A 15,324-nucleotide genomic window follows, 5' to 3' on the forward strand; every position below is an offset into this window, starting at 1 on the left:
CTGACAGCCATTAATGTCAGGTATGAGACGCAAAAAGCCACAATACTCGAATGGGAGAACAAGAAGAAGAAGAAATGCAGAAACCATCTCGATAAAAAACAGGTTTTGCTTCATTTTACTTTCATATACAATCAATATTCTGATCATGAACTAATAATCCACTTAATGGAACGACAGCAAAGTGAAGTAGCGGAAAAAAGAGAAAAAGCACTACGAAAGTTCGCCGCAGAGATGGAATATATCAAAGAGATAGCAGAAGGAGCTAGGGCACAGGCAGAGGAGAGGCACAGAAATGGTGTCTTGAAGGTGAAACAAAAGGCAAAAGAAATGAGAAGAACAGGGAAAGCTCCTAAAACATGCTTCTGCTTCTAATTAGACCAATTACTCACCTACTTTCGAGTGTAAATATTTCTATCAAGATACTGTATTTTCACAGAGAGTCAATCACAATAAGATGGGAGTTCCACCGCACGGTTAGCTGCCCCATATTTAAAAAGCGTATAAATAAAACACAAAGGAATTTCCCAATTACAAACTAACTAATAGACACTCATTTCATATGGTAAATTACACTTCAAAGTCGTATATTCATTTTCTCCGGATTTCAAATAAGCATGTATGTAATCCACTACGATATATTTCAATACCTCATCTAAAATCACTTGAGAGCAATAATCTTGAGAGTACTCAAGCTTGGGCAGAAGGAAATCAGCTACTTCAAACAAATAATGATAGTTACATTAGTGACAATCGTTTAGACACAGAAGTCGGAACTTACAAATTACCCAAGAAACTTCCCACTAAACTCTTGAAACTTCCACTGTCATACGCACAAGACCTGAGAAGGATGAGGATAGCAAAGACTCAAGTTGATGGGTCACGAGGTTATCTCCTTTACCAGCCTCTCCAAAATAGGGTATGCAAAGTACAATAACAAGAACGATGGGATTGCAAAAACCACTGTGAGTAACAAGTAGATTGCCAAAACTATAGCACTGCCGGGTATTGCAAAAAATGCAATCACGAGAAACAATATGACTAATGGGAACTTGGATGTAATGTGAATGAAGCAATCCAAAGACTTGTGCAGGGAGAATAGATGCCGCTCCACACGGCCACCTCTATCATCACGGTTATACCTTGATAGTGAAGGACAACTAGAATGGTTCCTCCTCAGGTTACCATTGCCAGCTTGATTTCCAATAGCGAAACTTGCTCTTGGAGAACCAATTTGTTGGTTTTCCCCACTGATTGCAGGAACAAATTTTACCCTATCACCATTAAAGCTCTCAACCATCCACAGAAGGAAGAAATTCTTGCGAGGAAACTTTAGATTGCCCTTATAAATCAGCCGCAAAGACAACAGGTAGCACCAAGGGCAAGAAATGAAGAATGGTATCTTAAACTTTTGAGAGGAAAACTTTACAATGGCCCATTGAAGCCCCAGGACACAGTTTCTGCATAGGGTATGGCCGCACCATAAGACATGGGGCACATTCTCGACAATGTTGAAAGATTCCAGGCATATAGGGCATTCTAACCCTTCCTCTCGGCTTGAATTCGAGCAGACTTCATCATCCGAGGAGTCCAAGCAAACCCGACTTGGCTCTGATGAGCTTCTTTTTAGTCCAATGCTTGTGATGGCATTTGAAGCAAAACCCCACATCCTAACAAACAAATCAGGCCGATACAAACAAAGGGGTTAAATGCTAAAACCCTAAAGAACATGCAACAGCATTCAGCCAAGAAACATGAATGTTCCAAAATCCTTTAAGTCCTGTCAACAAGAAGCTAGTTTATAGAGAAATTCTAGGATAAACGACAACATAAAAGAAATTTAGTTTGTATTTCCACAAATTTCATTATCCTTTTGCAATGTGAATAAGTAATTTATTCAACAAACATATAGCAAGCATGCATTGGAATCCCCAAAACAATAGACCAATCCAACACCAAAATGCCTTAATGACGAAAAATATGTTCAAATCGAGACATCGCAATTCTTTCAAAATAGCCTTTCACAGTAGAGTCCTTAATACACCAGTTCAACTGGACACCTTATAATTTGTTTAATCACTTTTCATATACTGGGGAACATGAAATCCTCTACCATTCTCTAAGCTTAACATTATAATTCTTAATTTCTGCAAAATACAGCATAAGTTTACCAAAAATTACCAAAAAAACCCAATTAAGACGTCACAGTTGAATTCTGATGGAGAAACCAAAGCGCTAGGATAGAACTACCCAACAAACAGTCAAGCAAAGTATGATTTGGGTCGCAAGGAATTTGAACGGTGACACCGTTGACAAGCGAAATTAACCAGCTTTCACAATCAACAGACCAAACAATCATCGCAATTCAACACCTCAACGCGGCAAATTTTTACGTAGATTCGAATTGATGATAAAATAAAATTAAAATTAAGACACAAAAGGACGATTTGGAGGTCAAAATCTCACCTTTTAACGAGAATGACTGAAATTCCGAGGGGATTTGGAAAGAAAGCGGCAGCTGATGAACGAGCGAGCAGCTCGGTTCCTCTGTATCTCCGATCGCCGTAGCTGCCTCGCGTGTTAAAAAAAGGAAAAGATGCTGTGGAGAATGTAACAGTGTTAAAAATGGGGGTTGGTGCCAGGTGTTGAAGCCCGTGTCACAAGGATTCTGGTTACCTCTTTTGTTGGAAAACAAAAGCGTAAACAGAGTGGCCGTTAGCCAATAGGAGAATAACAAATCAATTATTTTTAGTGAAAAAAAGATTAAATATTTTTATTTTTAAACCAAAAAAATAAAATATTAAATGCTATTTGGTTTGTGTACCCAAGAAAAATCAATGTTTTGTTGGGCAGACCTGATATAAGTATAGATGGGTTGGTTTGATGTGTCTAACTATCACCTAAATCTGATTAGATTATGTTTAGAGACACCAATTAGGCATTGGACATTGATTTTACTGACTTGGAACGAGAGAAGTTATTGAATCGAAGAAGTTATGTATTGTCGAGTAAACAAATATATTATTAGTTGGTTCTCGTTAATCAATTTAATTTCTTTTAAGTCATTCCCCTCGGAAACAAATATCAATTTAATATTAGTTGGTTCTCATTACCTTGGAAACAAATATCTTATTACGAATTACAATGTAAAATTTATTATATTATATTACGCACGTATTACCTAACTCAGAAATTGTAAGAAATAGTAACAATTCCAAGTAAATAAACATGTTTGTCAATATAGCAAATGATTTTTATTTGTTATGAGGAATGATTAACTCTGGCCTCTTCTAATATTATAGAAAAAAAATATTAATAAGATAATAATTGGATTATTTAACAAATTTAGAAATGAGATCTATGACATATTTAATATATTTACACAATAAAGATAAGTATTTCAAATTACAAAAATTAATTTATGCAAACACCACTTTACTTATTTAGCAAGAAATACAAAAATACATATTGAAATGCAGAGGGCTCCACACGCAGGAAGGTAGGCCCAGGACCATAAGTCCATTCTAACCCAAAACAAGCCGGAAAACAAAAGGAGGGCCCAAAGTAGCCCAAAATAGAATACAGAAAGTCAGAAACAAACTTTGATCATCAACCCAAGAAAACGAAAAAACTTTCATGCAACGAGAATATTGTTCGTGGCAATACATCAAACGAATCATACTAGACTTTGTTATAAGTATGCACTGCATGATTGACTTGTATTGTCACTTTAGTGGTATCTCGGTGTATGTAAGTTTCTCGAAGTGAGCTTAATTAACTTCACGAAATTAGTGATTAATGATAATCATCAGATTAGCCCTTCCAGAAACCCTGAGCCATCTTCAGATAGCCCCCAACTCCACCACCACCATCCTCTTCACCGTCATCCCTTTTAGTGGGCTTCTTCGTGCCCCCACCGCTCTCATTTGAATCATTACTTTTCTTCTTCTTCTCCTCAGAAGCTGAAGAATGAGAAACAGAAGTTTTGGGGCCACCTCCGTCACCTTCTTGGCCACTGCCACCATACTTGCGAAGCATACCCTCTGCTTTGCTGAGGTAACTCCCGATGCCTTCTTTGTCGTCGAAACCGCCGTACGCCGAGGCAGCACCTAGAATGGTACTGGCAGCCTTGCAAACCTCAGCTTTGTCGAACTTGTCCCCTTTATTGGCGCCCGCCACAATCTTCGCACTCGACATCACATCCCCCATTGATGGCTTTTCACCTTTCTCCTTCGCTCCTCCTGCTTTCGCTTTCTCCGCCCCCACACCACCAACATGTTTCCCGTCAGTGCCCACTTTCCGCTCACGATGTTCATTCTGCTCATCCTTTTCATCCCCATAAGTTGACTTTGATGGTTTAGCAACAACGGCTTTTTTCTCGAGGTATTGATCATCCTCCACATCCCTATCCTTTTCAGGTTTCGAGCCTTTGGCTGCTTTCCTAGCAGAACCCGAGCTAGGTTTTTTTTCGCGATGTTCCTGATCATCTTCATCTCCATAACCCTCAGAACTATAAGCTTGTTTCGCAGCGGCCTTTGGTTTGCCAGGTTTCCTTTGGCCATATTCATCCTGATCATCTTCGCCCCCATACTCTTCACTTGAACCGTAAGCCGCTTTCGCAGTGGCTTTCGGCTTGTTGGGTTTTCTCTCGCCATATTCAACTTCATCTTCCGTCGAACCGTAAGCCACTTTTGCAGCGGCTTTCGGTTTGTTGGGTTTTCTCTCGCCGTATTCATCTTCATCTTCCGTCGAACCGTAAGTCACCGCCGCTTTCGCAACGGCTTTCGGCTTGTTGGATTTTCGCTCGCCGTATTCATCTTCATCTTCCGTTGAACCGTAAGCCGTTTTTGTAGCGGCTTTCGGCTTGTTGGGTTTTGTCTCGCCGTATTCGTCTTCATCTTCCCTCGAACCGTAAGCCGCTTTCGCAACGGCTTTCGGCTTGTTGGGTTTTCTCTCGCCGTATCCAACTTCATCTTCTGTCGAACCGTAACCCGCTTTTGCAGCGGCTTTCGGCTTGTTGGGTTTTCTCTCACCGTATTCATCTTCATCTTCCGTTGAACCGTATGTCACCGCCGTTTTCGCAACGGTTTTCGGCTTGTTAGATTTTAGCTCGCCGTATTCATCTTCATCTTCCGTTGAACCGTAAGTCGTTTTCGCAGCGGCTTTCGGATTGTTGAGTTTTGTCTCGCCGTATTCATCTTCATCTTCCCTCGAACTGTAAGTCGCTTTCGCAGCGACTTTCGGCTTGTTAGGTTTTCTCTCGCTGTATTCATCTTCATCTTCCGTCGAACCGTAAGCTACTTTCGCAGCGGCTTTCGGCTTGTTGGGTTTTCTCTCGTCATATTCATCTTCATCTTCCCTCGAACTGTAAGCTACTGATGATTTCGGTTTGCTGGATTTTCTCTCACCATATCGGTCTCGATCTTCTTCGTTGCCATACTCTTCGCGCGAACCGTCGTAAGCTGGTTTTTTCTGGCGATGTTGGCTTTGGTCATCTTCGTCTACGTGCCCTCCTCCAGCAGGTTTAGATTTGGTCATATTTCTCTGGCGGGGCTGACTAGAAGCTCCTTCTTCCTCCTCGTAATCTTCAGAACCATGACGCCGATCCATTGATTAATTCAAAGAAAATGTAGCAGTGCCTTGTTAATTTTTCTGTAAGAGAGATGAGAAATTGAGTAGCTTGTTGGTGAATATATACGCATGTCTCTCTCGACCTTGTGAAGTACCCGTTTTCAACGGGTTATTCATAAGCAACTTCTATTTTGGGTGGTGTTAATTGATGGTTCAATTTTTTCTTACTCTTCAATTATCATAGATTGTAGAAAGCCAAATATTGGTTGGACACGGATTTTCTCTGTCGGCCACTCATTTCTTGAGAGAAACTTCGGTAGAGCAGAAAATCAGCATGTATGATCTCTCGCATTGAGATTTATACTTATGTTATGCATTAGAAGTTATACTTGCACGGAGCCGGATAGAAATTGAATGAGAATTTCTAATGCTACAGTGTATTACAATGGTTGCATAACTTGCATTATTTGATTAAGCATGCGATGCCGTGGAGAGATTCTAGCATGTAACATAACTTGCATTGTTTCATTAGACGATTAGTGTCCTGTAGGGATTTTAACGTGTAACCGATGTACTCTGTCCGATCATAAGATTTAGATACATCTACTGATCTACACACAAACACAGTTACTACATTTTTGGGAAAGAAATACATACACCGATACATATAAGGACAGATACATATAAGGACTGGGTCCGAAACAGCACACCCCAAACCAAATGCAGAAAAACAAACTTTATCTAACATCATAATTAAGTAAACAACTTAAGCCAAATTAAGAGAAAGTTCCGGAGGAATAAGCATAATTAACGTTACTTAATTAGTGATTAATTATGACGATCATCACTTCTTCAAGAAACCCTGAGCCACCTTAAGGTAACCCCCAACCCCACCTGATCCACCCTCCTCCTCTTCATCCTCCTTTTTCCTAGTCTCATGCTCTCCGCTCACCGGATAGTTCTCATCATCGTCCTTTCTCTCCTTCCCCACGCTAGACTTATAAGACTCAGAAGAGTTGTGACTTCCTCCTCCGCCGCTTCCACCGTCACCGCCGCTGCCGTACTTGCGGAGCATATCCTCGGCCTTACCAACATAACTCCCAAGTCCTTCTTTCTCGTCCAGCTTGCCATAGTGTGCGGCACCGCTTAAGATGTTACTAGCAGCCTCGGAAACCCTAGCTCTGTCGATATTTTCGTCGCCCCCTTTGTTCATTGAAGATTTGGCCGCTTCCGCCACAATCTTCGCACTCGACATCAGCTCACTCGTCGTCGGTGCCGCACGTCCCGGCTTCCCGTGGAGACCCTCCGTGGCGGACTTTCTCTCGCCGCCGTACTGATCTTCCTGGTCTTTGTCCCCGTAACCTCCAGACCCGTGGCGACCCTCCGTCGTGGATTTTCTCTCGCCACCGTACTGATCTTCCTGGTCTTTGTCCCCGTAACCTCCAGACCCGTGGCGACCCTCCGTCGCGGATTTTCTCTCGCCACCGTACTGATCTTCCTGGTCTTTGTCCCCGTAACCTCCAGACCCGTGGCGACCCTCCGTCGCGGATTTTCTCTCGCCACCGTATTGATCTTCCTGGTCTTTGTCCCCGTAACCTCCGGAAGAGAAAGCTGCTGAAAGCCGATCCATTAATGAGTGAAGAAAGGTAGAAGTGCTTTTGCTTGTGAGGAGGGTTTGCTAAAACGGGTAGAAGCTGATGATATTTAAACTGACTTGCTCTTGCTTTATGGGTAGATGGATGGATAATTGGATATATTTATGATTGTCGGTAGTGCTTTCACTTGGTGATGATAGAATCCACGTTTCATTTTAAAAGCAGAAATGCAAAAGGACATCTGTCGGCAAGAGAAAATTTTTATTATGATCGAAATACGGGTAATATATTATATGTTATTATGTCAATGATGAAATAAACGTGTTAAAAAATTAATAACTTAAAAATAAAATAAATCATTAAAAACACGTTATACAGTCCGTGTTCTTGTGACAAAACAAAAATTTATCGTCGGCCACAGGATACTTGTGGTGGTGGCTCTTGCTACTCACCGCGTTCAGATTTCGGTATCTTTATGGCATATTCGTCTTTCACCTAATCCTGTTTCGCATTAAAATTTTGGGGCGGATCTCTACCAATAAAACTCGTGGATCAAATTATTTAAATTTTTGAAATTTGATTCAACGGTTAAAATTATTATAATTTTTAAAATGAATTTCGATTTTTAACTGTTTAATTAAATTTCAATGACCTGAATCACTTCATCTGTGGATTTTTGTAGAAAAAAATTTGAAGAGGATCTCTTTCCAACATTTTGGTCCCCTCCTAAACCCTATCTCACGTTGACACGTGGTAGGATGACGTGGTGGGACACCGTGGTCCGGCTTGCTGCCCAGTGCCAAGCTTCCGCTTGAAAGGAACGGGAAGGATCCACGTATGCAATGAGCTCGAGTTTGACATGTCTTGGGCTTCTTTGGCTTATATGTCAATGCCTGCCACGTCCAGCCTACTTCCTGCTTGGCATTTATAGTCTTCTGGGCCTTCGAGTTCGGACCAAAGAACAATGATTATTTTTTTTTAAAGATAAGAGAACGATATTTTTTTAATAAATTTTAACGAAAAGCATCTATTACTGTTTATTTTAACAAAAAAATTATATTTTTATATTAAAAAGTCAATTATAATACTATTCACTTTATCATTTATTTTCATTTTATCGTTAAAATTTAAAAATTTTAATCATTTTTCATTAGTTTTTCTTATTTTTTAGGATAAGCTTTAGCACAATCATATTATTTTATGACGAAAAAGTCACTAATTCGAGACGTAAAATTGCAAAACAAAGACGAAACACGATATACGTTGCTCCACCAACCTTCCTAAAACGATAAAGCTTGTTAGTTTGAGTCGTCTTTTTATCGAAACGATATTTTCATTTTGGACAAATTTGACCAAAAACAATAAATTAAAGAGCATTTCAATTTTCTTGTATCAATTAACAAATCTGTCAACTTTTGATTAAGGTTCGACGGCCGCGATTAATTTGAATGTTGTCATTCTTAGTTTGCATTCAATTATTAGGGCGAAGAAGCATGGTGTTTCTATCCATATACGACAACGTCCCTTGATGTCGAAAAAATGACAACATTGTGTGGCGCATAAGGTCTTGATTTCTGCACACTTCACCCTTATAAATTAAACAGCAACCTGGCAAATAACAAAAATAGCTAGATCTTCTTCTTCAACATTGCAAATTGATCCCCGTTCATATAGTAGATGGTCACCCCAAAGGTGTGATACTGATAACACAAATGGTGTTGCCCGCTACAAACATTGTAAGCACCGCTTACGCATTTTGTGTTCTCAGGTCACCCCTTTGGGGCACCCTACTTACATGCACTTCGTATATGAGTTCAAGATATCCATTTCAAAGATATAGCTTAAGTTCGTGATCCATTTAGTTTTGGTTGTTTTTTCTATTTTGATACAAAAGTGAGACATTCAAACTCAAAACTTTTGTTCAATATCGTATGGAATTGATCTAATATTTTTTTTCGTAAATAAATCTAATGTGATCTATATAATGTTGAAACTCTAAAAATCTCATTGTGCATTTTAAACTTTTTTATTTAGAATAAAAATTGATTTATAAGTGCACGATAAGATTTTGGAGTCTTGATAATAACATTTTTTTATTAATACGTTGTTTTTGTTTTTATTTATCTTATTTAAATTAGAACTGAATCGGTTCGATTTTTTGTTGAAATAAAAAATATACGGAAATTACTATTCGGTTTGATTTGGTTTTTGGTTCGGTTTAACTTATATGACAAATTGGTACATCACTATGTCCATGCCACCGCAGACTGGAACGACCGTCACACTATCACCGTCAAGTCGCAACTTGTCCAGCACGAAAATAAACCGGGAAGGACTGTAAAATCCCCAAAGCCCTAACTCCCATCTTGCTCCGTACAGTTCGCCGTGGACATGGAGATCGATCATCCAACGCCGTCCGAGCAGAAACTCAAAGCCGAAGATCTCTTCAGAGCCGCCGAAACCGGTGATTCTTCGGCGTTCAAATCTCTCTCAATGAAACAGCTCGCCGAAGCTTTCTCTCTCAGGAACGAGGACGCCCGCTCCCTCCTCCACGTTGCTGTCTCTTCAGGTCGCTCCGAGGTCCGTTTTCTTCCACGTTCCTCAATGTCCTGTTTGTTTCCTGAGAAACTGTGGGAAAATTTGAGAAAATTTGAGGGTGCCCTCTGCTTTCTATTTGGTTTCTGTTTCAATTGAAAATCAGTACTTTGAATTCGTTCTCATTTAGCTTCAATTGTAATTGTGAATGCTCTTCGCTACAAAGCTGATGAATTTGTGGCGTTTTGGGGACTCAGGTGGTGAAGCTGCTGATTGATGCTGATGAATCAACAAGTGTGATAAACAGCACGGATGAAGACGGATGGGCGCCGCTTCATTCTGCGGCCAGCATTGGGAATTCGGAAATAGTTGAGCTGTTGCTAAGCAAAGGTAAATTTGTCAGATTTCATTGCTATCTGCTTCATGTTGTTTGTATCACCGTTAACTAGGCAATGTAGTACATGTGGTGGGCGTAGTCATGTTGGCTAGAGCGGATGTGCTTCTCTATGCACCCAAGTTTCAAATCCCCCTCCTCGCTGTTTAATTGGGTTTAAAGTATTATCGAGTTTAAAAGTAGAATATCGTTTGAAAAACAATGATGGTTACTTGAACATGGCTGATTGTGCTATTTCAATCTTCTGATTTTATAGTTCTTAACAGGAGCTGATGTTAATTTAAAAAACAATGGTGGTCGATCTGCCCTTCATTATGCTGCCAGTAAGGGATGGTTTGAGGTTGCTCAGAGTTTGATCTCCCATGGGGCAAAGGTTAATCTGAAGGACAAGGTTTGTAACTTAGCATAATAGTGTTTTATCTGGGGAAGGGGAACCTTTAATTTAAGTATGTATCCAGTTTAATGAACACCGTGTGCTGATGGAGTGTTTAGTTTATTTGTATTTGCTAAATTGTGATCATATGGTACGCATTGTGCTCAGGTTGGTTGCACCCCATTGCACCGGGCAGCTAGCACTGCAAAATCACAACTGTGTGAGCTTTTAATTGAGGAAGGGGCAGAGGTTGATGCTATTGATAGAGCTGGTCAGACTCCTCTCATGGGTGCGGTGATTTGCGATAACAAAGAGGTATGTTTGGGTGACTCTGAGAAAGAGATTCTTATTTTTGCCGAACACATTGGAGATATTTGTTTGGTTGGTCAAGAATTACATCATGAATGCCACTTTTATTGCCCCTTTTGAGTCTACTCTATACACTCTCGTTTTAATACGCCAGTTGGGATTGAGCATTTCTGATTCGGATTATAGCAATGAAATAAAGGTTGAGAAAGAGATTAGTCTTAGGAAATGCATGCTTGGTTGCAATTTACTGTGTTTCATTCTGTCTTTGTTTGACTAATATGGACTTGACTGTAATATGCTCCTTAAATTACTATCTTAAAGGCTTGACGGCTCCATATCATATAACGCTTTTGCCTAATGGCAACTGTTGTGAAGAAGGGCTTGAAGATCTTTGGTGTTTCTCCAATTGATTTTAAACACTGACCTTGATCCTGGCTTTTTAGAGGCCGTTGAATGAGTGCTTAACGTGTTCACTCTAGCTTGATGGCGTGCGATATATAATGCATGTTGCCTGTGGTGTTTAATTTCTTCTTCCAATTTCGTGGCATTCTTTTACATCTCTGTTTTTGTTATTGCTGGACAAATAGGCCCGTTGTAAACGGGAAATAAATTAACTGTTGTGCTCAGTGATTTCTGCTTTCGGGTTAAGATAATGCGAAGGATAGAACAATGGTCAGTGTGTTGATGCTGTAGAGAAAATGATGAGAAATTCTGCAGAGGTTGCAATAGTTATTATGACCTGCATGAATTGTTTCCCTCTTGGTTTGAACCATATTGTTGTTTAGGTTTAGGTTATATATAATTTGTGTTTTGAATAATATTTTATTATCTTTTTGTTCAATAAAGTATTAGACATTTTGATTAAGATTCAACGTTTTCAAGCTATTTTCATTAGTTTTGCCATTGGTACGTGTTAATGGTGCACTTCTCAGTCATCAATTTAATACCAAGTTGACATGGGAAGAAGTTTGTATTAGCTTCTACTTCTGTCAAACAGAAGGCATAATTCATCGTTTTTCTGAGATCTCCAATCATTTGTGTCGATGGCAGGTTTGTCTCCTTCTAATAAGGCACGGAGCGGACGTGGACGTGGAAGACAAGGAAGGATACACGGTGCTTGGTCGAGCTTCTAAAGAATTTAGACCACTTTTGATCGACGCTGCTAAGGCCATGATTGAAGGATGATTTTCTCGATTTGCTTTCTTTTTTGTGGAAACAAACTGCACGAGTGATGTTTAAATAGCCACTCAGAAACAAAGAGGAAATAGGAGTTTTGCGTGCTGTTTAACCAAAGGATTTCTTGCAGGCCATCGACAATTTCGGTTTCACTATTTCAGTACTACTGCCACATGTTGGCCTACTAAAATCTGTCGTTTGTCCTGCTGAACTATTATCTCAGTTGAAAACTTGACTTGATGATTTATTTTTGGTAAATTAACTTCCTGGAATATTTAAATCAATCAATTACCTCTCTTTTTTTCTTTTTTTTTTTTTTAACAAAGAAAAATTGATTAGGGTTATTTCTCCTCCTATCATCATCAACAATCATATCATTTGATTTATAAAATTTAGTTTAAAAATTCGGTCTTATATTCTATTGGTGACAAATAATTTGGTTTTGCAAAAATTTAGTCTCTCTGTATAATTTAATGCTAGTTTCACAATTTTGACCCCATAAAATTGACCTCGATGGTTTTTCTCACTTCAGTCACGATTTAACGCAAGCTTCACAATGTGGCCTCTCCACACTCAAAGCTCTCTGTTTTAGCGACTACCATTGCCACCGCCTCCCTACCAAGATGCCAGCAGACTCCGGCAGCCTTCTCCAAACCACCGAAACTCATGTCGTTCTTTTACCCAGCTCCCAGATGGGGCACTTGACACCCATGCTACGATTTGCCGCTTTATTGCTTGCCCAAAACCACCGCCCACTGAGGCTCACCCTCATCACCGCCCTCCCCACCGTCTCCCTCGCCGAGTCAGCTCTCATCTCCCGCTTCCTCTCAGCTTACCACGACCGAGTTACTCACCTCCAGTTCCATCCACTTCCCATAGACCCTTCCACCGTGAATTCCACTGACCCGTTTTGGATCCAGTTTGAAGTCATCCGCCGCTCCGCTCACCTCCCAACTCCTTTGCTTTCCACTCTCTCTCCTCCTCCCTCCGCCGTCATCTACGACATCAGTTTACTCTCCCCCGTCCTCCCCGTCATCCAAACCCTCCCTTACCATCTTCCTGCCTAGACCATCATCGCCTCCAACGCCAGAATGTACTCTCTCCTGTCATCTTTTCACAAATTTGCTTCCTCCATAGCCCAACTCAACGATGACGATGTTCTTCCAATCCCCGGCATTAATCCGCCATTACGCAAATCAACGATTCCTCCGTTGCTCTGCGTTCCCAACAGCCTCTTTTCCAATATATTCATAGAGGACGGTCCGAATCTCCAGACACTAAATGGGGTTCTGATTTCACGTTTGAAGCGCTGGAAGCAGAGGGGCTGGAGGCGATCAGCGGTGGGTCACCTCCAGTTTTCTCTGTCGGGCCTTTCGTACCCTGCGAATTTGAGAAGCTGCCTACACATGGGGATGGTGATCGATGCGGCGGTAATCCAGTGCAACCGCAGCCGTTGGAGTGGTTTGATGAACAGCCTGATGGGTCGGTGGTGTATGTGGCCTTCGGAAGCAAGACAGCTCTGTCAAGTGAGCAGATCAGAGAGGTGGGAGATGGCTTGGAGAAAAGCGGGTTCAGGTTCTTGTGGGTGGTGAAGGAGAAGATGGTTGACAGTGAAGAGGAAGGAGGAGAGGGTAATTTGGTAAGAATAGAGGGGAGGGGGCTGGTGGTGAGAATGTGGGTGGAGCAAGGGGAAATCTTGGGGCATAGAGCAGTGGGTGGGTTTTTGAGCCACAGCGGGTGGAACTCGGTGGTTGAGGCGGCGTGGCACGGCGTTAGGGTCCTTGCATGGCCGCAGAACGGGGACCATAAGGTGGTTGCGGAGGTGGCTGAGATATGTTGACTCGGAATTTGGGAGAAATCATGGCCTTGGGGTGGCGACCGTGAGAAGAAGTTGGTGAACGGAGATGAGATTGCTGTGAAGATTAATGAATTGATGGAGAGTGAAAGCTGCGAGGATCGGAGAAGCAGCTAAGAAAGCTGCCGGAGCCGGTGGTGCAAGGGAGGAGACGCTGAAGAGACTCGTTGAGGAGTGGAGGAAGAAGGAGGTTTAGTGACTGAAGTTGAATTTATGCATGTATGGCCGGTTTGAGTTGAAATCCAAATGTTGCAGGCTTGCAGCCGGTTGGCAAACTTTTTTATGTTTTTGTGTCTTTCTCTAGTTTTGGTAACAAAAGCGTAGTCACCATCTTCTTCGTTTCTGGCAGGTGGATGCTTGACCGCGGTCCGGGGGCGTTGGTTTGCGCTGATGAGGATGCTCTGTGTAAGCGGTGGCGGCGTCTGCAGAAGGCTAAGGTGTTTTAGTTTTTGGGCTCCAAGTAGTGTTTTGGGCTCTGTCTTGTGTAACTTTGGGTTCTTTTGTTTTCGTTGTGTATCACTTGTTTTGGACCCTCTGTATTTAGTCGTTTGTTGGTAATAAAATTAACACCTTTGACCAAAACGAAAAACAAAAACAAAAGCGTAGCCAAATTTGTGTGTGACCATTTAGCATGTACAAGTTTATATGACTCTAAAATGATGAAAAAATAGTGTGGAAGATATTATGCACAATGTTTTACTTTGTTGTCCATTTATATCATAATCAGTGTTTGAGATTTTTTCAATACGGTTAATATTTTTGTGGAAATATTGGAAAAAAGCAAAGACAAATATATAAATTTTACCTCATATCGAATAAATTCTTAAATTTCAACTAAAATCAATAGATTTTCTCGATATTTTTGACATATGGGTAAATATCGGAAAAACATTCATATTTTGTTTAAACCAGTGTTTTACATTATCTAAAGTTTCATTTAAATTTTCATGTTTTTTAACAAATTATCATAATTTTCATCGAAAACAATCGATATCAATATATTCTTCGACATTTCACAAATTTAAATATCGATATTTCCATTAATACCGATATTTAACATTTATTATAATACGTGAACAACCCATAAACGAGTTATTTTTTTACAATATTTGGTTTGATGGTAGCAATAGTCAATTATATGCTTCGACTCAGAAGTTAAATGGAAAAGTAGGGCTTGCGAAAAACTTGCTTACATCCGCTCCCGAGTGAATCTAATATCTCACTTCTGTTGTAAAATTGACAGTGTGTGCAGTGGAATAAATGAAACAAGACACAAAATTTACGATGTTCCTCTATAGTCAATGTGATTGGAGTACGTCATCGGAGCAGCAGTGATGCTTTCATTATAATTTGGAATAATAAGATTACAAAGATAACTCTCACTATTTTCTCCTCTCTTCTTCCTCTCTCTCTTTCTTTCGTCCTCTTCCTTCCTCTCTCTCTGCTGTGAGTCTCTCTACTTTGGTGTTGTGAGGCGTTTGTATTTATATAGAAAATGAGAATAGTGTGCAGCAAGCTT

At 40.5% G+C, this 15,324-nt stretch overlaps 5 protein-coding genes across 6 annotated transcripts; 2 read left to right on the forward strand and 3 right to left on the reverse strand.

Annotated features, from left to right (window-relative positions):
• Window positions 1-693: 693 nt before the first annotated feature.
• On the reverse strand, window positions 694-2,665 carry LOC137730571 (uncharacterized). Its single transcript, XM_068469554.2, has 2 exons — window positions 2,464-2,665; window positions 694-1,667 (listed from the first exon to the last, which is right to left on the reverse strand). Exon 2 carries the CDS (start codon window positions 1,664-1,666, stop codon window positions 878-880), a length of 789 nt encoding a protein of 262 aa, XP_068325655.1. The 5' UTR covers window position 1,667; window positions 2,464-2,665; the 3' UTR covers window positions 694-877.
• A 750-nt stretch (window positions 2,666-3,415) lies between these two features.
• Window positions 3,416-6,030, reverse strand: LOC137732558 (uncharacterized). Its single transcript, XM_068471875.2, has one exon. It carries the CDS (start codon window positions 5,605-5,607, stop codon window positions 3,811-3,813), a length of 1,797 nt encoding a protein of 598 aa, XP_068327976.1. The 5' UTR covers window positions 5,608-6,030; the 3' UTR covers window positions 3,416-3,810.
• Window positions 6,031-6,180: 150 nt separating this feature from the next.
• Window positions 6,181-7,347, reverse strand: LOC137731326 (uncharacterized). Its single transcript, XM_068470429.2, has one exon. It carries the CDS (start codon window positions 7,196-7,198, stop codon window positions 6,413-6,415), a length of 786 nt encoding a protein of 261 aa, XP_068326530.1. The 5' UTR covers window positions 7,199-7,347; the 3' UTR covers window positions 6,181-6,412.
• Window positions 7,348-8,785: 1,438 nt separating this feature from the next.
• Window positions 8,786-12,208, forward strand: LOC137732198 (uncharacterized). 2 transcript variants are annotated; one of them, XM_088687807.1, is made up of 6 exons: window positions 8,786-8,899; window positions 9,430-9,743; window positions 9,956-10,088; window positions 10,359-10,483; window positions 10,634-10,780; window positions 11,825-12,208. In XM_088687807.1, the coding sequence occupies exons 2-6, from the start codon at window positions 9,555-9,557 to the stop codon at window positions 11,957-11,959; spliced, it is 729 nt and encodes a 242-aa protein (XP_088543933.1). In that variant the 5' UTR covers window positions 8,786-8,899; window positions 9,430-9,554; the 3' UTR covers window positions 11,960-12,208. The 2 variants fall into 2 exon arrangements, with proteins under 2 accessions (XP_088543933.1, XP_068327599.1); XM_068471498.2 differs by having other exon boundaries at window positions 8,798-9,056.
• An 891-nt stretch (window positions 12,209-13,099) lies between these two features.
• On the forward strand, window positions 13,100-14,251 carry LOC137731328 (UDP-glycosyltransferase 708G1-like). Its single transcript, XM_068470432.1, has 4 exons — window positions 13,100-13,107; window positions 13,205-13,785; window positions 13,892-14,000; window positions 14,110-14,251. The coding sequence occupies exons 1-4, from the start codon at window positions 13,100-13,102 to the stop codon at window positions 14,249-14,251; spliced, it is 840 nt and encodes a 279-aa protein (XP_068326533.1).
• The last annotated feature ends 1,073 nt before the right edge of the window (window positions 14,252-15,324 follow it).

Source organism: Pyrus communis, chromosome 16, assembly GCF_041283825.1.
Source record: "Pyrus communis isolate YQ-2024b chromosome 16, ASM4128382v1, whole genome shotgun sequence".
In the NCBI taxonomy this organism is placed as follows: Eukaryota; Viridiplantae; Streptophyta; class Magnoliopsida; order Rosales; family Rosaceae; genus Pyrus; species Pyrus communis.

What these genes read in the sequence shown, in the direction of transcription:
- LOC137730571 (XM_068469554.2), bottom strand. Translation starts at nt 1,666, where the DNA reads ATGTGGGGTTTTGCTTCAAATGCCATCACAAGCATTGGACTAAAAAGA.
- LOC137732558 (XM_068471875.2), bottom strand. Translation starts at nt 5,607, where the DNA reads ATGGATCGGCGTCATGGTTCTGAAGATTACGAGGAGGAAGAAGGAGCT.
- LOC137731326 (XM_068470429.2), bottom strand. Translation starts at nt 7,198, where the DNA reads ATGGATCGGCTTTCAGCAGCTTTCTCTTCCGGAGGTTACGGGGACAAA.
- LOC137732198 (XM_088687807.1), top strand. Translation starts at nt 9,555, where the DNA reads ATGGAGATCGATCATCCAACGCCGTCCGAGCAGAAACTCAAAGCCGAA. An exon ending in TCTCTTCAGGTCGCTCCGAG is followed by an intron (nt 9,744 to 9,955) that starts GTCCGTTTTCTT and finishes TTGGGGACTCAG; the next exon opens with GTGGTGAAGCTGCTGATTGA. An exon ending in AGGTTAATCTGAAGGACAAG is followed by an intron (nt 10,484 to 10,633) that starts GTTTGTAACTTA and finishes CATTGTGCTCAG; the next exon opens with GTTGGTTGCACCCCATTGCA.
- LOC137731328 (XM_068470432.1), top strand. An exon ending in TGCGGAGGTGGCTGAGATAT is followed by an intron (nt 13,786 to 13,891) that starts GTTGACTCGGAA and finishes ATTGATGGAGAG; the next exon opens with TGAAAGCTGCGAGGATCGGA. An exon ending in TGGAGGAAGAAGGAGGTTTA is followed by an intron (nt 14,001 to 14,109) that starts GTGACTGAAGTT and finishes GTCTTTCTCTAG; the next exon opens with TTTTGGTAACAAAAGCGTAG.